This window comes from Chrysochloris asiatica, unplaced genomic scaffold, assembly GCF_000296735.1.
Source record: "Chrysochloris asiatica unplaced genomic scaffold, ChrAsi1.0 scaffold00003, whole genome shotgun sequence".
NCBI classification, from domain to species: Eukaryota; Metazoa; Chordata; class Mammalia; order Afrosoricida; family Chrysochloridae; genus Chrysochloris; species Chrysochloris asiatica.
Window position 1 is genome coordinate 20,065,011 of NW_006408521.1, and position 22,997 is coordinate 20,088,007.

Consider the following 22,997-nt stretch of genomic DNA (forward strand, 5'->3'; position numbering starts at 1 on the left):
GGCTGCAATGAGTCAGGACCAACTTGGCAGCACTTAACAACTTAGATGCAAAGATGCATTACTTTGATGGCTGCTAAATTTCCTTATAGTTGTTATTATTGTTGTTAAGTGCCATCGTGTCGGTCCCAACTCATAGCAACCATGTGTAGGGTTTCCGAGGAGCAACTGGTGGGTTTGAATCACTGTTAAGTCCAGTGCTTATCTTATAGTGCTACACCAGTACTCCAGATTTCTTTCCTGCTATTTTTAATCACCGTCGAATCGATTCTGACTCATAGCCATCCTGTCTGTATAGGGTTTCCGAAGAGGTGGGTTTGAACTGCCGACTTTGAGATTTCCTTACTAGACAACTTAAAAAAATATATCAGGTTATAAAAGGTTTCTCCACTTTTGCATTTACATGTTCCTGAACAAATTTGTAAAGATGCTTCTATATAGAATATAGCCTTAACATGTTATTTAGAGTGAATGAGAGTCTGTGTGATTTTCTTGACAGATGTTTAATACAGAAGAAAGGAAATGTTTACAGACACACAGAGTCACGGTGCATGGGGTCCCAGGCCCAGAACCCTTTACCATTTTTACTATAAATGGAAGCACCAAGGCAAAGCAACTTCTCCACCAAGTAAGTCTACTGACCCCATGATTGGAAGAATCTAGTGTCTAACATGTACAGCTGTGCATGTGTGTAGCTCTGTGTACATGCCTGCGATGTATACATAGGTACATCTACTGCAGTCCACGTTGGTAATCTGTCTTTTCACTGTTGACCACAATGCATGGCCTTCCCAAAGTGTGTACTTTCCCTGCAATCTTGACTATGGGCCTCATGATCCTTCTTAACGTGGAGTTTACTAGTCCATCAGAATTTGCATATAAACCGAGTGAAATCTGCTGTCTGTTCTGTGACTTGGCCTCTAATTCTTAAGAGCATCAGGATGGATCATGTGACCAGGAAGACACTTTCAGCCCTCCTGTTGGAGTTTCCTTTCCACGTTGAGCAAGTTCCTAGGTCCCCTTGCCTTGGCCATTAACATTGGCTTTGGAGGTCCTATTTCTCTTTGGGTGTAATCCTGTAACGAGTCCTGTAACAGAACTAATCCAAGCCCTCCATGCTATACCATTCCTACTTTGTGTCTTAACCAGGAATCTTTGTGGCCTTCTGCAGGCAGGGACTTGTAAGAGGGAAAGGGCAGAAACAAAGACAGATGATTAAGATAGCTCCTCAAAACTCCAAGGCAGCCTCCACCTGTAATTCCTTTTCTCTTCACACTAGTGGGTCTGCCTCTGCTTGATACAGGTCCTGCTAGCCTTGTAGACTTACCTTGGGGTAGACCAAGGAGAGCGAAAGCCAGGGTCAGCAAAACCCTTAGACTCCCAGTAAAATTGAGGTCCTTTGACATAGTGAAATGTAGCTGGGTCACATAATATATGAGGAATTCAAAATTGATTGGACAATTATATGGAATAGTGTTCATAAATAGTTCTGCTATTTAAGAAGTCTCTGTGAACACACTAGAGGCCTTTCTCATTGCCCAACATTTTACAGTTGACTTAGGGTCATAGAAAATAGCTTAGGTATCAAATTCCATAGATTACTGAACACAACACATACTATTGCCAGGGTTTTTGTTTTGTTTTTAGAAATTAATCAGTCCACGTATTTCAGTATCTACTGTCACACACTATTTCTAGAGTTTGGGGAAATATGTTAAATGTGAGGATATAAAGTGTTTTCCTGGCCCCCCATAAAAAGCCGCTGTTACTTCATCATCATCACCCGATGTAACTAATCATGTGGTTGTAAAGGGAGGACTAGGGTGCAGGTGACCCCGGCCCCTCCATGTAAGTGACGGTGCTGACTGACCTACCACTGGGAGCTTCATGCCCTGAATGATTCCTGTACAGGTACTTGTGTGTTTAAATCAATTCTGTTGCCTTGGCTCCAGTGAGTAGCACAGAACACACCTTGGCACATTCTGCTTTTCCTCCAGGAGAAAAGTACCAAGCCACTTGATTCTGGTAGCTGCATCATTGGCAAGGGCCTGAGAAGCAGGCTGTTTGCTTAGTCCAGGTCAGACGTGGCAGCCTTTTCTCTGTCACCCATCACTGGAAGGCAGCAAAGAGACTTTCTTCACCATGACTGACCTTCATCCTCTTCTAGTTCAGCCTTTTGCCAATATAGTAAGAGGGGGAAAGAATACATCAGTAAAAGCACCTATAATAACTGTTGAATTTTCATATGTCTGTGTTATGCTTTATATCAAATGCTTCCATTTTAAGTTGAAACAAAATTAAGAGCTTGGTACACCTCTGTTATTACCATTGCAGAGAAGGGGAAACTGATTCTTCAAGGGGTCAAATATTTTGCCCAAAGCCTCACACCCAGTAAGTAAGTATTAACGGCAGATCTCAGATCCAGGTCAGTCTGGCTCCAGAGACTTTGTCAACCACTTGTCTCAACCAGTCAGTAGCCAGTAAAGAAAACAGTGTTCCATACACGTTGTCAGGTTATTAAAAGGAGAATTCCCAGGAACTTACATCAGATGAGCCTTTAGCTCTGTGAGCCTTCCATTAGAATATGATTATGTATTTCCAGTGTCTTGATAAGCACTAAAGTAGGTTTTTTCCCTTTGTTCCTGTTACGAGATTACAAAGTTCATGGACTGAAAAACAGAAAAAATTTTAACTCGGTAGGAACTGTCTTTCCGTCAATGGGGAAATTTTTTTCTGCTGTCTGGGGATTATGAATAAATTGTGTCATTCATTGCCCAGACTGGACATAAGCAATTTTTTGGACTTAAGGAAAATTCTTAGATCTTCCTAAAAGAATTATGTAACATCGCAGAGTAGATTTCACATATAAATTAAGCAGCAAACATATCTGGACACCGTGAACCTAAACTTGATTTGAATGTGTGCCTTTGTTCTTTCTTTAGATTTGGATGACTGAACAAGGTGCCAAGTCTCTCACTGCAGACTATTTTTTGATGGAAGAAAAATACTTTATATCTAAAGAAAAGAATGAATGCAGGAAACAGCCATTTCAGAGAGCCATTGGTCCTGAGGAAGAGATCATGCAGATTTTAAGCAGCTGGTTCCCAGAAGAGGGATACGTTGGCAGGATTGTCTTAAAAACCCAGCAGGAAGTAAGTGTGTCCAGGCCCAGCTCACACAGCTAGGTATCGGGCTAACCATCTCACCACCCATTCAAATTGAGAATTTCGTGCAATTCCTACTCAGCATCTATGATGCTTAAGCCAACTGTTGAGAAATGATTGTATTCTACACATATTCAGAGTGTTATTCCCTAAGTTACAGAAATGCGGCCTAAAAAATGGCTTATTAAGCAGGGAGCAAGAATTTAAAGGGTTCCATATGTATGTCATTAGCTGTGGGTCCAGTATTTTATGTATGTGTGTGAAACAGGGTCACATGATTGTGTGACAGGCTAATAGGTCCTTTATGTTTGGGAGCTAATTTACTTTCCTATTAGCACCCATTGAAGTCTTAACTAATCAAAGTTCTGTTAAACAGCAGAATTTAGTTGAAAAGATTCCATAATTTCACACAAAGTAAGAATCTTTTCTCTTTCACGGTCACAATTAGTAAAAATGTCTGTTATGTTTGGTAATTCCCATTGGGGGAACCCAGGTGCACAGTGGGTACACACAGTGGTTACACACTAGACTGCTGATCACAAGGTTGGTGGTTTGAACCCACCAGCTTTTCCAGTCTACTCTTGTAAAGATCATAGCCGTGGAAACCCTATGGGGTAGTTCTTCTGAATCACAGAGTCGCTGTAAGTTGGAATTGACTCAGTGACAATAAATTTGTTTTTTTTTTAATACTCCCATGTTCATTTCCATGAAGAAACAGTAAAACATGTTAGTTTCAGATTGGTTTGACTGTTTTTGTTGTTGTTTTTCATTGAAGTATCAATGGTTTATTTTCCAAGTAATAGAATACTATCAGTTAATGGAAGACCATAGGAGAATTGATGCATTTGACTTATGGTGTTGGAGACGAGTGTTGGAGACAAATATCGAAAGTACCATGGACTGCTAGAAGAACAAATAAATCTGTGTAGGAAGAAGTAGCGCCACAATGCCCCTGAGAACTGTGTAGCGTGTGTTCACATGTTATGTGGGTGCACTATTTACAGAAAAAAGACAGTATGTTTGTTGGAGGACAAATGAAGCAAAGCAAAGCAGATTTCTCCCCAGCCTCCTCCCCATTAGACTGACGTATTGCTAAGACGGAGACGTGTGGTGCTGTTGCATAGTTTTTCGTTTTGGTCGTTTAACTTTTTATTGTGAATTGGGTGAAGGTTTACAGAGCAGATCATCAATTTTTACACTCAACAATTCAGTGTTTGTTTCATGCATTGACTGCAACCCACCCACCCCCAGTACAACATCCCTCACCCACTGCTTCCCTGTGTTTCCTTTCTGTTCTGGTCTTTCCTAAGGCTTCTGAACTTTGTCCTGGGGTAAATAATCAAATGGTTGAGTATCCTAAGGTGTGTGTACCTCCCTAGGGTTATTGTTCCCCTTTATAGATCTATTGTTTGGCTGAAAATGGAACCATGGAAGTGAGTTCACTTCCAGACTGTGTTTGGTTGTTTTTGACCTTGCTGATAAATGATAAAGCACAATTGTTTTTTTATGTTTGTTTTGGAGAAAACTGCTAAGAACCCACTAATTTACTGGCATTTCTTAAAGTGACATATCAAGTGCTCCAACAGAGAAATAATTCATCATGAGATGCCAGTAAGGAGACTGTTGAGGCACTTCACAATGTGATTAAACAAGGTATTTTTCGAGCACCTGGTGGTGTGGCGCTGTGGAATAAAGCACTGGTCCGCAAGGTCGGTTTGAACCACAAGGTTGGCAGTTCAAACTCACCAGCCAGCTGCTCCCTGAAACTCCTTTACAGAGCCGCTATGAGTTGGAACCAGCTTAATGGCCCTTAACAGGAACCTAGTAAGATATGTGGAGTCCTGATGTGGCTCTGTAAGATAAGCACTGGACTGCTGTTCAAACCCACCAGCCACTCCCCAAAAATCCTTACAAGTTTGCTGAGTCAGAACCAACTCGATAGCACTCTGTGATCTGTGACCTCTGAGCTCTCCTGTCTGATAATGTCTGTATCTATCTGGAAGGACCAGTTCCTGGCATAGGACATTGTTTGGTAAAGTAGAAGGTCAGAGAAAAGAGGAAGACCCCCAACAAGATAGGCTGGCAGCAGCAGTGGCAGCAGCAGTGGGCTCAAATGTAGCAACGATTGTGAAGTTGGCACAGAACCCGGCAGTGTTTCATTCTGTTGTGCACAGGGTCCCTGTGAGTCTGTACCAACTCAATAGCACCTAACAACACACACTGGGTGCCAATTCTCCTATCTTAGTTACTAGATTTGAAATCAGACAAACCTGGCTCTGTCCCTAACTAGATGACCTTAGGTAGGTCCTCTAACTTTTGTAATCTTTAATGTCATTTATAAAGCTGTAATAAAAAACTAAGGAACCCTGGTGGTACCATAGCTAAGCACTTAGCTACTAACCGTAAATTCAAATTCACCAACCATTCTGTGGAAGACATTACAGTTTCCAAAGAGATTACAGACTTGGAAACTATGGGGCAGATGTACTTTTCTTGGGGCACGATGAGATGGCAATGAGTTTGGTTTTTTTTAATAGTAAAACTATCCTTGTTAAGTTGGTTCCGACTCATAGTGACCCTGCACAGTTTCCGAGGCTGTAGATCTTTACGGGAGCAGAAAGCTTTCTCCTGCGGAACAGCTGGTAGTTTTGAACTGTTGACTGTGAGGTTAGCAGCCCGATTCGTAACCACTACACTACCAGAGCTCCTTACTTAACTCAAAAACCAATTGTGAGACTCATGTCAAATCTGTAGACAATGTGTAGAAAAATCTTAGCAAACTAAAAAAGGGCTATCCAAGTGCAGGTGGTTGTTTTTATCTTCTGTTCATAAGCTGTGGCTTCTGATAGCTCCTCAAAACTCAAGCCCTGGGTGAAACCATAAGGAGCACTTAGGTGCATAGAGCCAGGAAGACTCTCATTAGCTGCTTAGAACTTGTTTTGTGTGTTTTATTTCCCTGCTTCTTGATTTCCAGTCATATGAGATTATAAATTATATCATGTGTATTATCCCCCAACTCTTAAATTGGTTAAATATAGTATGATCAGTGTAATATTATGTAGCCAGGTCATATTGTTGTTGCCAAGTGCCACTGAGTCAGTTCCAACTCATAGCTACTTAGTTTAGGGTTTTCCAAGGAGCGGTTGGTGGGTTTGAACCACTGACCTTGAGGTCCAGTGCATTATCGGGCAGCACCATGCAGTTTGAGTTCTAGGCATTGGCATGAAATAATGACAGCAGTATTCTAAGTGGAAGAAAAACAAGTTGTATACATAGTAGAGTAAAATCTCATTTTGTGAAGTAAAATGGTTAACTTGTTGGAATGAATGGGGTCCAAAAATACTGAGTGACGTAAATTATGGTCCATGATTGGCAGTTTTATGAAATACTAGGGCAAGCCTGTATAGCAGACCGGAAGCTGTCCTTTCTGGTCCTGTTGAAAACGCCTAATAGGCTAGAGTAGGTTTTGTCAAGAATGAGAAAAAAAGGAGAGAATGGGAAATGTTGACCTTATTATTCATACTTCTCTGGACTCTTGGAATTTTTTTACTTATAGTTTTTTTAAAACAACACAGACCCAAGAAGACAGGACTATTGTTCAAGATGACAGAGAGGTCACCTTTAGCTCAGAGGAGGAGAGTTTCTTTGTCCAAGTGCATGATGTTTCTCCAGAGCAACCTCGAACCGTCATCAAAGCGCCCCGTGTCAGCACCGCACAGGATGTCATCCAGCAGGTAAAAGCCTCTTGCTTCCTACATTCCTACGTGTGAATCCTTGGGACAAAATCAGATGTCTATGTGTTGGCAATTCGTTTATGTATGAAGGCCTAAAGCAGTGGGGGCCAGAGAAAGGCGAGTGTGCCTCTTAGGTAGGAAAATATCAATTCATTCAACCGATACTTACCTAAGTCCTCAGATGAGTTAAACAGTGCAGCTTCTGGGCAACTGGCTACTAACAGAGAAGTTGGAACTTCAAATTCACCCAGACACCTCAGAAGAAAGGCCTGGTGATGCACTTCCATAAGATCACAGCCTTGACAACCTTAAAGAGCAGTTCTGTTTACAACACGTGAGGCCACCATGAGTCAGACTTGGGCATCTGGTTTGGTTTTGGTTTACCGAGTCAGGCTCTGTATCATGTGCAGATAATGAATTTAGGTGACTCTGCAGAGCAGACATTTCATTGTCCCAGAAAGGTTTAAATCAAGATTCAATGATCATCTCTCAAGGATACTACAGAAAACAAAGAGAAACTTCTTTCCACCTCTGTCTAGGTCATGCTTCATTTACATGGTTTCAGGGAACTGTTTTCTTCAGAATCTTGTCATAGTTTATTTCTTAAAACACTTGTTTGAGAAGTGGTATAGTGTGCTTAACTAGTTAAGAGCACCAACCTTAGATCAAATTGCTCAAGTTCAAATCCCAGCTCTACGTATTAACTGAGAACTTAGATTAGTTATTGAGCCCCTTGATGCCTCGGTTACAGTGGTATGCTGGAAAACTTCACTCTGAGGAGGGGAACAGTCCCATTTGTGGCATTTGCCAATTTCTGTTGTGAAAATAACTCCCACCATGCCTGACTTCACTAGTCTCCTCCAGCTGGCTCCCGGCCACCACTTCGAATGTTACTGCCTAGATTAATGTGGAGATGATAATAGTACTTACTGCATGGACAGCTCTAAGGAGTAAGTAAATTAATGTCTATAGCAATGCCTTGCACGTGGTAAGTACTGTTTTTAAGTGCTATTTGTTAGTCTTACTGCATGATCATTTAGTTAATATTAGCTTCCTCATTAGACTTTGAACTCCCAGGGGGCCCAAACTTTTGTTCTTTTGCTCATGCTTGTCTCCCCAAGTATAGCACAGTATCTGGCCCATACCAGACTCTCAGTAAATTCTTGATGAATGGGTAAATACTTGCATGAAAAATCATTTGGTTTATGAGTGAGGCGAGATAATGTCTAAGAGCCCTTCAGCATCTAAGACTCTGATGAAGACATAGCCTAGTGGGGCAGGGAGGCTGCTGAGAATCAGGATTCATGACTGAAGGATCTTCGTTTTTATGGGCCTTGGCGCATGAAGAAAACTGGGTGCAGGTTCTTATTCTATCACTTATTAGCTGTGTGTCCTCTGGAATTTGTTTAACCTCCGTAACCTTTAGCTTCATCTGACACATAGGAATTGTTAAGTGCCTTCAAGTCTAAGAGCCCTGTACAAGGTTTCTGAGAAGCAGCTGGTGGGTCTGAATCACCAGCTTATGCTTTGCAGTCCAGTGCTAATTCTACAGGACCGCACCAGTAGTCATGTTATTAAGTGCCAAGTTGGTTCCAACTCATAGCAATCCTGCATAGGGTTTCTGAGGCGTGGCGGTGGGTTTGAACCACTAACCTTATGGCTCACGGTCCAGTGCTTGTCGTACAGGGTCACACTACGAGTCATAAGCTATTGTTGTTAAATGCCTTCGAATCGGCTTCTACTCATAGTGATGCTGTATGAGATTTCCAAGGAGTGGCAGGTGAATTTGAACTGCCAACCTTGTGGTTCAAACTGAGCTTGCAGTCCAGTGCTTTAGCCCACCATCAAGACTCCAGGAATCATATTGTTGTTGTTAAGTGCCAATAAGTCAGTTCCCACCCAGAGCAACCTTGTATAGGGTTTCTGTGGAGCAACTGGTGAGCTTGAACCACCAACCTTGTGGTTCAAACCAACTTCACAGTCCAGCACATTAAACCACAGCGCCACACCAGGCCTTCAGGAGTCATATTTTTTTTAAGAGTCGTTGGGTCAGTTCCGACCCATAGTGACCCTGCCAACCTTGTGATTCAAACAACTTTACAGTCCAGCGTATTCAGCACAGCCTAAATCGTAGACTGCTGTGAAGATAGGTAACAGAGGGAATGTAGGAAGTGCCTTAATAACGGAGTTCCAGTGCACTGCTGTGGAACAAGGAACAGCACCGCACCAGGACGCCCTTAATAAGGTACTTCCTATATTAACCTCCTGGTGGCTTGGAACTGCCGACCTTGTGGTTCAAAGTCCAGTGCTGATTCTACAGCGCCACTCCAGGAGTCCAAACTACAGCCACACAGATATAAAATCAGCAGTTAGATGACATGATTTGGAAAACCCCCTCCTCCTTCCAAAAAGGTTTCTTTTGAACTTTACTGTAAAATTACGTCCTTTATTACAAAGGTTATGGAGTCCTGGTGTGGTGCTACAGGATAAACACTCAACCATAAGGTCAGTTTGAACCGCAAGGTCGGTGGTTCAAACTCACCAGCCACTCCTCAGAAAACCTATACAGGGTCACTGTGAGTTGGAACCAACTTGACAGCACTCAACAACTCCATCTCTCAAAGTTTATCTTCCACCTGAAAAGTTTAACTTAGAATGCATGCAAGCATGGGGGATACTGAATCTTTATTCAAGTAATCCTAACTTACCTTTCAGACCCTATGCAAAGCCAAATATTCCTACAGCATTTTGAGCAACCCTAACCCAAGTGACTATGTACTAATGGAAGAGGTGGTGAAAGATGCTTCCAAGAAGTCTTCTACCCCAAAGTCCTCCCAGCGGGTTCTTTTGGACCAAGAGTGTGTGTTCCAAGCCCAAAGCAAGTGGAAAGGTGCAGGAAAATTCATCCTTAAGCTAAAGGAACAAGTGCAGGTAAACACAAATTATTCGATATACACATTCGCATTGTAATCAAACTGGGGAGCTTGTGAAGTGGAGGAGAGAATTTCAGTCAAAGAAATGAGGTGAGAGGATTAGGTCACTGAGTGAAAGAGTATATTCTCTCTCCTGACGAAGTCCCTGAGCCCTTCTTTCCAAAGCTCTATTTACCGGAGAAGAGGAAAAGGGCTCTTTCTCATGTGTCCTGAGTTTAGGGCCCCCCAGTTTAACCTAATACCAATGGAAGGTTCTTTTAATCCACAGGCATCTCGAGAAGATAAAAGGAAAGGCATTTCATTTGCAAGTGAATTCAAGAAGTTCACTAAGTCCACGAAACAGCCACGGGGACTCACACCACCTTCTCAGCTACTGGCCACAGAAAGTGTCCAGATCAAGGAGGAGAAGCCTGTGGGCAGCTCGCCCTCAACTGACCTGATGGACTATCGGCAGTGACCAAGGACAGCAAGTGGCACCCAGGTACATTAGGTCTCTGCAGCATTCTGAACCCAGGCTCAAATTCAACTACTTTGTAAAAGCAGTTTGTATGGTATCTTGTCTTTTCTAAAAGGAAGTCCTCTGAAAGGCAGGAATACTAGAACTTTAAGGCAGGAAATGGATTTAACATGACTTTCTAAATATGGTGTTCCACGGCAGAAATAGCCTCATATTGCACCTCCTAGAACATCGGTTCTAACCTGAGTCCAGAGGAAAGAGAAAGTCTTGCTTCCAGGTCCAACCACCAAAGCTCTGTCTGTTGGCGGAACGACCCTAATCCCTTGCTACGCTGCCAACGTCTCTGATCTTTATTATGAATGTATTAACATGTACATCACAGGTAAGGATTGTTTGGCAAGAGGTTAAAGAGCATGGTGGAAACAAAGATAATTTCCTTAGTTAAACTGGAAACAGATGCTTTCTGAACTGAAGCCTTCTTCACAAGTGACGAGAGGTCCATGCTGAGGATAGCAGAATGACACCAGAATAGCCCAGGACACTGCATTCTACAAGTGACAACAATGAAAAATCATTGCTTGAGCTTGCAAATTTTGTCTGTCAAGGGCCAGACAGTATTTAAGGCTTTGGGAGCCGTATGGTCTGTTACCAGTCAACTCTGCTTCGGCCCTTATAGTACACAAGCAGCCACAGACAGTTATGTACATGAATGAGCAGTGGCTGTGTCCCAGTAAAGCTTTATGGACACTGAAATTGAGTTCCATATGTCTCATAAATCTCTAGATTTCAACCATTTAAAAATGTAAAAACTATTCTTAGATCAAGGACCATACAAAAACAGGTAGCAGGTTGGATTTGGCCTAAGGGCCTTACTTCCCACATCCCTGACTACAGAATTGGGAATAAGCAGCACAGTGTTCTGAAAAGAAGCTTTTGGCCACTCATTCTGTGGCTGATAACGGAGAGATCTGGGGCATTGCAGATGTAAATATATCCTATAGCCTTAGACTCATTACAATGAAATCGTTTCTATATTGTGTATCATAGTGCACGCTGACATTTTAAGTGTAGAATGATGTTTTTTAAAAAGTTCATTGCGTACATATATTCACAGATTATTCCATTTTCGGTTTTCACAAAATGAATTTAGAATGATGTACAATTTAGTGTCTACTGAGTTGTAATGTCTTAACAAGGAACTTAACCATTTTTTAAAAAGCCAAAGTAGATGTGTGTTTAAATTTATTTATTTAAACAAGGTTTGTGCTGACACTGTACTTAAGTATTTATTATACATAGCCGTGGTTATCTCGTATGAATTAGAAGCATTAGTGATTCTATGTCACTATTTGAAGACAGATTTTCTATAAAGAAAATATGTGCTCTGAATTTGAAATGGGCCAGAATTTTATGTAAAACATAAAACCTTCACTTTCATTTCTGATTAATTGAAGTTGTTGATCCAAATTGTATTTGCAATTTGATGTAAATTATTTTTCAAATCTTACAGTATTAAACTATCCAATAAATCTGAAGGATTGTTCTTACTTTTTGCCATCAAGTAAATCATGGCTTTTAAAAAATCATGGCTTTTAAAAATAGAATGTTTTATCTTCCCATTGATATTAAAATTTAAGACATTTTTCTTCAAATTACAAAACACTAAAAATCCCGATCTTCACTTTTAGTTTTTTGGTTGTAAACGTGAACAAATCAGTCCTAATGGTCTCTAATGATCTAAAAACTGCAGTGGTAAAAATCTACCACACAGCTCTCGTGTCATTGAAAGCGCTTGATACTGAGTCCAAGCCTCAATGCGAGAGTCACTGGCTACTAAAATGTGATAGTTTGTACAGCCTGTCACTCCATTCAAAAAAATTCTGAAAACACTGTCAAAGTGTCTGTAGACTAGTAGGTATATCTTTCTCTGGTTTGGCTTACCTAAAGTGAAGTTATAGGTCTAACTGGCTAAAGCCAAAATGAAAAACCTCAAAGTCACGAGATGAAAATCAAGACTGGTCTCTCCAGACAACTGCACAAACCAAACTCCCTCATCCCTATGGCTGTGGATTTGACATTGACTGACACTTACCTGGAGACAACGTAGTTTAGCAGGTGAGTGAACTTAACACAGCTTATTACCTATGTGGTAACCCAACTTGATTATTCATCACATTCTAGGTGAAAAAATACACTTAAGTCATAGGGGATTTTAGGAAGGACACACTGCTCAAAAATGTTTAGGGTTCTACCACACATTACAAACAACCCACACAACCTGTGTTTGCCAAAACCATGTAGATTTTACATCTAAAATGGCCACCAGGACTATACCCCAACCATTCCATACTTCTCACACTAGAAATTTGAGTAGTTAACTCTTACTGGTAAATCTGCAAACTGGATTTACTACAAGATTAGAGTCCTGGTGTGGCGTTCCAGGATAAGCACTAGACTGCTAGGTTGGTTTGAACTACCAGGTCATCAGTTCAAATCTATCGGCTGCTCCTTGGAAACCTATACAGGGTCACTATGAGTCGGAACTGAATCAACAGCACTTAACAACTAAAAACAAAAATGGGATATGCATTCATTCTATCACTCGGCTAAGTGGTGCCAACTTTCGAAAGTAGCTACAAGAATGCATTAATGTAAGACTTTAATGTGGTATGTGATACTGGAATTGGTTTTTTGCAAGATTACACAAGTATGTTAGAAAATTTAACTCAGATCAATCTTACCATGTAATGATACTATCTGGGCGAAGAGTGTTTCTTGAGGTTATGCCTCTTTTCACATTCTCCTTAGAAAGAAACTGAGTTAGTTCTAAATCCTCCAGTTGACAATAAGTATGTTATCAAGAGCCAACAAAAGTTACAAATGCCTAGTGTTAGTCTAGATTGCGTTCAATCAAAGGCCTCCCATCTCCGTGGCTCTGGAGACAATGCAAGCTTATTAATGACAGCGAGTCTATCCTACATTAACCATCTTCCCCCCTCATTCTGTTGTCTCTCCTGCCAATATTGTTGTTGAGTAGTCCAATGCTTATCCTACAGCTTCAAACCAGGACTCTGTAGACCGCTTCTATTCTACCAAGACACTTAAAGCCTTGCTTCATCCTTAGAGGACTTGCTCACTAGTTTGGTGAAACTGAGTTAAAGTTTAACAGAATTCCACACTATGTTCCCATGTCAATAAAGAGGATTTTTTCCCGGTTGTCTTAGGTCCCTATTTGGGTCAACATTTCCATGATACAGAGCATTACTGTGCTCTCTGCTTTATCTCCATTAACTTCCTACAAACCTTGGATGATGGATAAAAATTGGGACATAACTCCTTAATTGCTATGCTTACCAAACTAGTTTCATCCATCTCTTAGATCCCAAATCATTAACGGTTAAACCAGCACCAAGTTGGTCTCTGAAACACTTCCTACTCCAGATGACACAGGTCCCTGAACTCTGAAACAATAAATTCTTACACTGAGCTTACACTTTGAAAGTGCTGTGTGAATGATTTGAGTCAGCATGAAAAAGAACACAGAAGACGGTCTTACATCCATTATTATCCCTACGCCACTTTCAAATGCCGAGCACAGTGCTAAGCACCTAGTATTTGCTCAGTACTTGTTTAGTTAAAAGCAAAGACTCTAGCCAACTAGTCTCAAGGTATGTGTGTCTGTTATCATTCATGATTACATGATTTATTTCTGAAAATAAAACATGTCGGGTGATATTTCATCCTGAGATTCATATGGAACATTCAAACTAATACTAGATATATCATTTTATGGCCCTACTGTGATCCTCTGTATACATAGCAAGAAAGTTAAAAGCATAATACAAGTCTATGGGTGCAATTCCATTTTAAAGCTAATTTTTCACCTGAACTGTAGTTTCTGCTGCCAAATTGATGTGTAAATGTATTTGTATATGTTTAGAAAATAAATGATTTGTGAATGTATTGGCCACTTGTGCTGTGATGGGGTCAGACCCTTGGGTCATCGACACAATTTACAACTCTCCTGGACTCTATCTACTGTGTATCTGAAAGGTGGCTTAATAGCAATATACTTAATAGCAATAACATTTTCATTAGACAAATAATCACGATTTTAAAAATGTGACCCCAGAAACACTTTAAAATCAAATATATGCTAAAAGTTTAGCATGCACTTCAAAGCTGATACCCCTAACTTTCCCCAACTTTACTGGAATGGTAAAAGGAACTTTCTGTTTTCATTTACTTCATGAGGAGAAAAGGAACTTTCTGTTTTCATTTACTTCATGAGGAGAAAACAAAAGAGCTCTAACCTCCAAACCAAAATCACTGACCATCAATAGTTCCTGAAGCAGTCAGAAGACTACTAGGAGTCCTGGTGTGGCGCTGCAGGATAATGCACTGGACCGCAAGGTCAGTTTGCCCTACAAGTTCGGCAGTTCACACTCAACCAGCAGCTCCCTTTACAGGGTCTGTATGAGTCGGAACCGACCTGACACCACCTAACAAGAAAGACTATACGGTTGGATTATTGTACTGTTGTGTGTTGTAGTTTTCAATTTTCACATTCCCAAAATGGGAAGCTGGGAAAATAGTGGTTTGATTCAGGTGTTCATAGTTGAGGGTAATTTGGACCAGCCACCACAAGGCTCACAGTAGGCTGTTCCTAGAATCCAGGGAGAGCTGTTACATAAGGGATAGTCTGCAATTACAGTCAGAACAGTAAAGCATTTTACCTACCAAAAAGCTCCTTCACCTTTTGTCCCTAAAACAAACTGTAACAGTCACAGACTTTGTTTTCCATCCAGGAGCAAGTCTTCCCCATCCCCACCTCTCCAGAGCATCAGGAAATGCAAAGAACTTCAGAGACTAGAACCACACCCAAATTGTCTCTGCAAGTCTTAGGTCTCACCCAGTAAGGACCAATGAACCTGGTGTCTAATCTCAAGTTATTTTAAAATACATTCACTCAAATTTGAAATGTTTCTCACTTCCATTTAAAGTGTTACAGTTTATTTAGTTATAAAAGGTAGCTAAGCTGGAGAAAGATGAGACTTTCTGCTCTCACAAAGATTTACAGTCTCAGAAACCCTATACAGGGTTGCTGTGAGTCAAACCAACTCGACAGTACTAAACATCAACAAAAGGTAAAAAGCATTCTCATGGTCTTGGTTTTCCTGTATCCTGATTTTAACCCAACAACTCTATTTCAACAAGATTCAGTCCAAAAAAAAATGTATAAAATATATATATATATTCACACACATAACTTATGTACAGTTTTAAAAGGCAGCATATTTCAAAAAACTTTTGAGGAAAAAGCTTTACACTTTTGTCTTAATGGAACGACACTTACAGAATGAGGGCTGGACCTTCTGCCGCACGGAGTACGTAACTCTTCCTCTTCCGTTACTCCTTGAAAAACTCCTATGTTAGCAATCTATCTTTGAATCTTCAGATGCACACACATAAATCCATGGATACTTCATTCTTTCACTATCGTAACGATGTTTCCAAATATTTGGTGAAATCTTGAGGAAAATGAGTAGCAACTTGAGTGCAATGTCTTTTGATTAGGTGATTTAAATCTTCATTCAAAAATGAATCGCCTTGTAAAACCTTATCCTAGAAAAATATCGAAAGGTAAAAGTTACGTGTGCCCTAACAGAAGGCCACGCAGTAGGGAAAGGTAAAGGTGACAACCGTGGACACTGACTGACACAGGAAACCCAGCCAGGCCTCAGACAGGTCCTGTGGTTAATAAAATGATCTCATGACATCTCAAGAATTCCAACCCCAGAGAGCCATCTTACCATCAACTTCTAGATATTAAAGGAGGGGGAAAAACTATAAAATAACTAAGCAGGTTGGAGTTTTCCAGAGGCACTAATTTTTTCTTCTTTCAAAAAATATAAAAAGTATTATATACCTTCTTTTTGGAGTTCACAGATTCAACAGGAGGATTAAAGGTCATTGCGGCCATGCTGTACATCTCGAAAAGCTCAGTAGCAGTTCTATAATCAAAAACACAAAAAAGAACCACCATACCTATATGACTTGGAGATAATTACAGATTGTCCCCAGAGAATGACTCATTATCCTAAACACACATATTAAGGTACATATACCATATCCAGTTTTTGATACCAAACAACTAGTGCACCTAAAATAAATCCTAAACCCCATGTAATGCTAACACAGAGCATTTCAGGTGTGGTGTACATTTAGAAATGCCAGCCAGGAGACAGAGAGAAGGCTGACCTCAACACAACCAAAGTCATATGACCAGCATGTGACTAAGTCATGGGAGGTAAAGGAGCAAAGCAGTTACCCTCTATGGACTCTGAACACAGCTCAACTCTTCAGCTGCTGGCCTGGATTAGAGTTAGGAGAGAACATTCAAAACAGAATACCTGGCTCTACTCATGACATGCAAATGAACCCTAAAGTCATTTGGGTCAGCTCATGTTCTTCAAAGGAAAACAGGCCAGGGTTGTAAGGGTCAAGGTTAGGCTCACACCTCAAGCTCCACTCTCAGGGAGAAAACCACCATGAGCATCGAGTGGCTCCACTCTTAAGCTTTTGGGATAAATCCACTCATCCAAACCTTCCTCCACAGAAGGGAATTCCAGGCCTCTCATGCTCATGCCAGGAAAGGATCATGAAAAAGAAAAGTAACAATCATTTTCTTTTTAAAAAAACCAAGGTTGTGGGGAGGGTGATAGATGAGGTGTATGATGGAAAGAAAGAGATAAATGCCATTTATTATTTAAATAACAAGGCAAAAAGTTCTCTCTTTCCTACCCAGAATAAAACTACTGGAAACCCGCAGGGTTTATGGCTCATGACAGGGGCAGTGGCAGACTGCTGCTAAGTGGAAACAAAGACCCTGGAGAGACAAATCTCCCAGTTATCTCCAGAGAAGCAGAAAATGACACTTTATAAAAATCAATTTTTCCAATTTTTAAAAGTTAGCAATTAATCCAATTTTTGTTCAACTTCTAAAGAGGCCAGAAAACAGTCTCCTGACCCACAGTGGGCTTGCAGAGACGGTGTACAGCAGGCAGCACTATTTAGTTCTTGGGGCTGTCTCAGATCACTCAGGGCCCACTCACACGGCCTGGGCAGAGACATGCATTCTGTTCTGAATGTCTTCTCCTTACCACTGTCTCTTCTGTGTAACTGAAGTACTTCCTGATTAATTTTGTGGGGGAAATAGGATTACTTTGAAATCTTTCCAAATAAAAAGTTGGAGAAAAAGAAATTTCCTTTATACAAAGACTTATTTTTCCCATTTGGGAAAACATATGAAAGTACCTGCCCGAGCTTTCTGGTGGCCAGGGGACAACTGTTCAGAATGGCTGCGAGGGGCAGAGAGAAACTGAGGCCCTTCTGAGGTGCTGCCCAGTGGTCACTGTCCCAAAGCACCTCTAATCTCCCTTGTCTTGCTCTCTTACCCTGGCAGGACTGTTCTACAAAAGGAGGATGTTTGGGTTGGATGCAGATTAGCACATTAAAAAAAAAAACATATAGCAAATATGGCATTAACTCATAAATTGTTGAATCTAAGTAGTGGGTACATGGGGGGGTATTCATTATACTATTGTTCTGTATGCGTGAATTTTTGTCATAATTTAAAACAAAATTTTTTTTTTAAGTAATTACCAAAAACAAAGACATATGACACACATTTTCACCTTTAGAACGATTCAGGAATATGAAGTGAGACCAATTCCAAGTGCACAACTAACACTTTAAATTTTAAAGCAAATGACTTTATAAAACAGACTGCTGTCAACTGTAGTTTGTAGTTTTACAATAAGACAATGCTACATATTACTACCTCCGGCTCAACTCTGGTTTGAGCGCTGCAGAGCCTTCAGAAGGTGCGCCTGCGATCAGGTTAGCTGCAAAACTCTTCACTATGGGATGGTAATGTCTCTGAAGAGGGAAAAGGATGACACATTGTGTACCAGGCAGTGCTTTCTAAGACATAAGCCACAGTGAAGACTCTCTTAACACAAAGTCTTAAAAACGCTGTGGGTGGACACCATTCAGAGCAACCACATACATACAATAAGAAACTGATCTGTGCTCACAAATCTGTTTGATGACCAAATTACCAGTGATGTAGCTTAGTCTTGTATTCATTGTATGACAAGGAAAATTAAAAAGCAGTATCTCTTTCAGAGGGAGAAAACTGACTTACAGGTTCCCTGATTGCTTATATGGTCTACTAATCTTCCTCAGACTTTGTCCTAGCTGAAATGGTCCTTGGATCAGATCCCATAAAAATATACCTGATACCAAATCTTGCTGTTGTAAACAATGTTACGGAAATATTTCAATAAATCTTGCACAGCCTCGCCCCAGTAAACTATCATTATTCTGCTTCCGTAGGAAACATAACAACACTCAAAAGAACATTAAGAGCAAAGTAAAAGGTAGCGTGTTATAATAGGGATTTTGAGAGAAAGTTCCAAAAAGTTCCAGAACCAAATACAAGGCAACTTCAAAAAGTCTGTGGAAGCATGGAATTACAACACAATGAAAATTTCCCACAGGTTCTGAAGCCCCTGCGGACGTATGTTAAGTACTGCATTTAACAACAATAACAGCAAAAACACACACAAAACGAGTTTGTGGAAGAATGAAATGGGAAGATAATGGAGTTTTCCCATGTAGTCTATGAAGCCTCCAAGTGTATTAAGTACTCCAATAACAGTAAAACTACACCCAACATTAGAAAGCCTGTCACCATTCTTACCCGTAGCGCGTGCAATTCCCAAAGGGCCGTGTTCTGAGCATTACAGTACTCGGGTTCATCCAGTTCAGGGAGGAAGACTCCACTCCCCTGAGATTCATTGTCAAGCAACAGATCTGTTTTGGGGAAGGTCTGCAAAATTGTCACATTTTTAACAAAAACTGTTTACGTTTGTAAGAAAACAAAAGACTAAAAGAAATATTTTATCTTGGCTTGCTTTGAAAATAATTCATTTTCAAAGGAAAACACATTAGAACACATAATAAGGACATTCACTGTAATTCCATTCGTAATAGGAAAACATAACAACAACTTCTCTGTACATCAAAAAGAAAACTGGGGCAGCATCAAAGCCAGGCTGCCTAACTCTGAATCCCACTTCTGCCACTTGCATTACTTAAGGCAAGTTACTTAGGCTCTCTGGATCTCAGTTTCTCCATCTGTAAACTGGGGACAGTAAGAGTAGCTACCTCACAAATTTCTTAGGAAAACCAAGTTTGTAAAACATTTGTAATAATGGCCGGAACAAAGTAAAAACCGTATAAAGGTTTGTTAATCAAATAAACTTTACAGAATCATTAAAGAGGAGAAAATAGTCAAGCTTATACCAACTTGAAAATGTGCCCACCACCTTTAAGTAGTAAGTTAATAATTTAAAGGAAAAAAAAAAACTTGTATAGAAATCCCCCTCTTCCATTAAAAAAAGTTGTGTGGTTTCTGTGTGTATTCATTATATTTATATACAAACACAAACACAGCTAGTGAAAACAGAACACCAACGAGTAAACTAAACGGTTACCTCTGGGAGTGTCAATAAGTTTGGTACTTTTAGTTCCTCCTGTACTAATAAGTAATCAGTCCCCATAAGCTTCTGATCGGCCCTTTCCAGTTGTTGATGCTAATCTTAGACCATACAAACAATTCTACAAAAGGGCACGATGTTCAAAGCAACTCTTCTTAACTAAGACTAACCTAATGTTTCCATTTAAAGACGACTTTAGGGGCTATATTTGATTTAAGATTTAAAGATGATCTCATCTCAGAGCAGTTTCAGGGAGTTCCAGCCTCAACAGCTCCAGAAGTCTGAAATCCAATTAAAATTTGCTGCACTTCCCCTGCTTTTGGTCAGAATTTTTCTGAAGAATCTTTGATCCATACATTCAGTAATAATATCTGGGCACCACCCACGTCTGCTCTGATGGCAAAAAGGCTATGGCAGCAACAGGGTACACCTATTTTCTCCTCCTATTCCTCATTCTTCCTCAGCTGCTCCAGACACATCCAGACCAACTGTGGTACCTTGGATGACCGAGGGCAAGCTTCAAAGACTTCAGGTACTACGCAGCTACTTTAGTTCTTAGAAGAATAATTTAAATAGGTTTAAAAAAAAACGCATCAAACAAAAACTTCTCTGTACTACAAGAACCTAGTTCTGTTCATTTGTATCATTACTTACATGCATTAATATTCTTTGAGTTGCTAAAATACCAATGCTTGCATTTGGAAGAACGTGAAGAGCCAGAGTAGACAGGCGCTTGATGAAGGCAAGGGCTCGCTGTTGAGAAACCTGCTTTCTGCGCTTAGTGAGCATAACATCCAGACACTGGAGCACAATCTCAACGCCGCTGTTGGTAGCACCTAGAAGAGCACGTGCAGCCATCAGATGCTTCTCCTGTTGTTTGTTCACTATGTAACTTCACCTAGTTCCAGAAGGACCCAAGACACACCACTCCTTAACCACTGAGACAGCACTGTACTGTCTAAGGAAATAACACTGCATCCCAATCCCAAAAGTCCTTCCCAACTTTTACATCGGGTCAAATATAGAAGTGTGTGTGGTACTGGCAGGCCAGCACTTTATGGACCAGTTCTGACTTCTCATTTTTGGTTTACTATAATTCTGGGTACAACGCAGTTGTCAAAGATTATTATTTCTTTTTTTTTTGTAAACTGTAGGAAAATACATTAAAACGCTGCCATTCTAACCATTTTTGAGTATATGATTTGGTGGCATTCAATATAGCTACTATGCTGTGCAACAATCATTATCATTAAAAAAATAAATGTTTATTAAGGACACATTACCTGAAAAACATACCTGCATGTAACTTGAACAGTGTCTTGTAGAGATGTGTATAAAATTTCATGGGATCAATATTGAGAACATCACCTTTGAAATGACAACAAACATCTATTAGGTATCCTACTTCCTCCAAAGCTAAAGCAAATATAACTTGATCAAGAAAACATCTTACCCTGGCCGGAAAGAATATGAAAAGCAGTTTGTACACAGTGAAGACTTTCTCTGTAGCTTAGGTCCTTAGGAGACAAAAAAAGGAAAGGATGTTGAGAACAACAATTATCACTTATATCTTAAAAAAAAATTCATTAACAGAATTACTTACACCAGACTCAATGAGAGTATGTAGAACTACTAATAAGTCATCAAAAAACTCCACATTTATAAGGTGAGCAAACCTAGAATCAAACAAAACTTCATTAAATCAGTAACCTTGATTCAGAAACAAGGCAGCAAAATATTACACTTGACTTTAAAACTTCATTTTATTATGAAGTAGCTATAAATTTACAGATGATCTCTATCTATATCCCTTATAGATCTATCGTTTGGATAATCATTTAGCCACGGAGTTTTGTTCCAATCTCCATCCAACCAGTAACCTGATCTTTTTCATGATTTTGAGTTTTGTTCCCTATTTCTCTCCCCTTCTACTTGGCCCTTTAATAGTGATCGCTTTTCATAGCAGTTGGTGGTGGTAGCTGAGCACCATCTAGTCTACTTAAAATGGAATTGTTAATTTTCCTGAGTTCAAACTGTTAGACATGACAGAGTAACTATTACTGGTTCTTTTGACTACTGCAGATTGCCCTTTATGACAATTTATCCAAGGCCGAACATAACTCAGTAGAAATATGAGGTACCAAACAGATGAAAAATATATTCATAAATACTTCTGCCCTCACTAAGACGTTTCTAGAAGCAAATAATATACCCTGAGGAGAGGTTTTATGTTAGGCATCTCACACTGCTCTAAATCAAAAAGGAGCTTCTAGGAATATGTGGTGGAAAGCGGGAACAGAAGAAATATTGTATTCATCTGAATTTGGACCCTGTGACAGCTCTGCTATGATTTACCTATGTAATCCCGGGTAAGTCATGGGACTGTCCTGGGTCAGTCTTTCTAAAATTAACTGAAGCACATAGAAGGTTTGAAGAGAACCATAAGCAATAGCAGGTGTGAGATGACTCTGAACTATAAAGCACTAAAAGTTAGGATGTCTTTAAGAGTATGTAAATCTGAGAATATGAAAGAATCTTTGAAGTGATGTATTCCCTGTGTAAGGGTTGCAGATCTTCGGAGAAGTAATTTGGCAATATTTATAAAAATTTAAAATAAATGTATCTTTGACTTGCCAATAAATTTACACATGGACATGCAGACATACATACATGCATTTTCAGTGCAGCTTAGAGGATTGGCCAAGTACAGTCTAATATACCTAGAAACCTAGCAATCTAGGAAATCTACATGTTAACATGGACAGAGACCTCCCCCAGACCTCAGTCAGTCCTGATAACAATTATTCACTATTGTACCACAAGAGACCTATGCACATCTCCTTTCATCAGCCCTGCCCAGATGGATTTGATACTACTCAGTGGAGATTCTACTTTGCTCCACTCCCTCTGGATCTAGGCTAGCAATAGTATGTCAAAATATTTTAAATGGTAAGTTTAATAAAATATATTAAAAAGAAATCCACTCATTCCTTTCTACTTTTGTAATGTGGATAATGTTGATGCTATTGTTGAAGTGCTGTAGAGTCGGTTCCAACTAACAGCAACGTTGTATAGAGTTTCCAAGGAACAACTGGTGAGCTTGAACCGCCAACCTTGCCTTCAAACCAATCTTGCAGTCAAGCACA

At 40.1% G+C, this 22,997-nt stretch overlaps 2 protein-coding genes across 3 annotated transcripts in view; one reads left to right on the forward strand and one right to left on the reverse strand.

Moving 5' to 3' along the window:
- PLCE1 (phospholipase C, epsilon 1) overlaps positions 1–10,809 on the forward strand; it is a 349,465-nt gene extending 338,656 nt beyond the window's left edge. The window contains exons 27-32 of one of the 2 annotated variants that reach the window (XM_006831159.1): positions 497–625; positions 2,940–3,149; positions 6,737–6,895; positions 9,611–9,826; positions 10,097–10,309; positions 10,668–10,809. In XM_006831159.1, the coding sequence (XP_006831222.1) occupies positions 497–625; positions 2,940–3,149; positions 6,737–6,895; positions 9,611–9,826; positions 10,097–10,285 (903 nt within the window). In that variant the 3' untranslated portion in view covers positions 10,286–10,309; positions 10,668–10,809. Of the gene's footprint in view, positions 1–496; positions 626–2,939; positions 3,150–6,736; positions 6,896–9,610; positions 9,827–10,096; positions 10,312–10,667 lie in introns of those variants that run through there. The other variant, XM_006831160.1, reaches the window with a different exon arrangement.
- Positions 10,810–15,767: 4,958 nt separating this feature from the next.
- NOC3L (nucleolar complex associated 3 homolog (S. cerevisiae)) overlaps positions 15,768–22,997 on the reverse strand; it is a 42,145-nt gene continuing 34,915 nt past the window's right edge. The window contains exons 14-21 of the mRNA XM_006831161.1: positions 21,455–21,527; positions 21,305–21,368; positions 21,148–21,219; positions 20,506–20,687; positions 19,053–19,181; positions 18,129–18,226; positions 16,215–16,299; positions 15,768–15,910 (exon numbers count right to left, since the gene is read on the reverse strand). Coding sequence (XP_006831224.1) covers positions 15,782–15,910; positions 16,215–16,299; positions 18,129–18,226; positions 19,053–19,181; positions 20,506–20,687; positions 21,148–21,219; positions 21,305–21,368; positions 21,455–21,527 — 832 coding nt within the window. The 3' untranslated portion in view covers positions 15,768–15,781. The remainder of the gene's footprint in view (positions 15,911–16,214; positions 16,300–18,128; positions 18,227–19,052; positions 19,182–20,505; positions 20,688–21,147; positions 21,220–21,304; positions 21,369–21,454; positions 21,528–22,997) is intronic.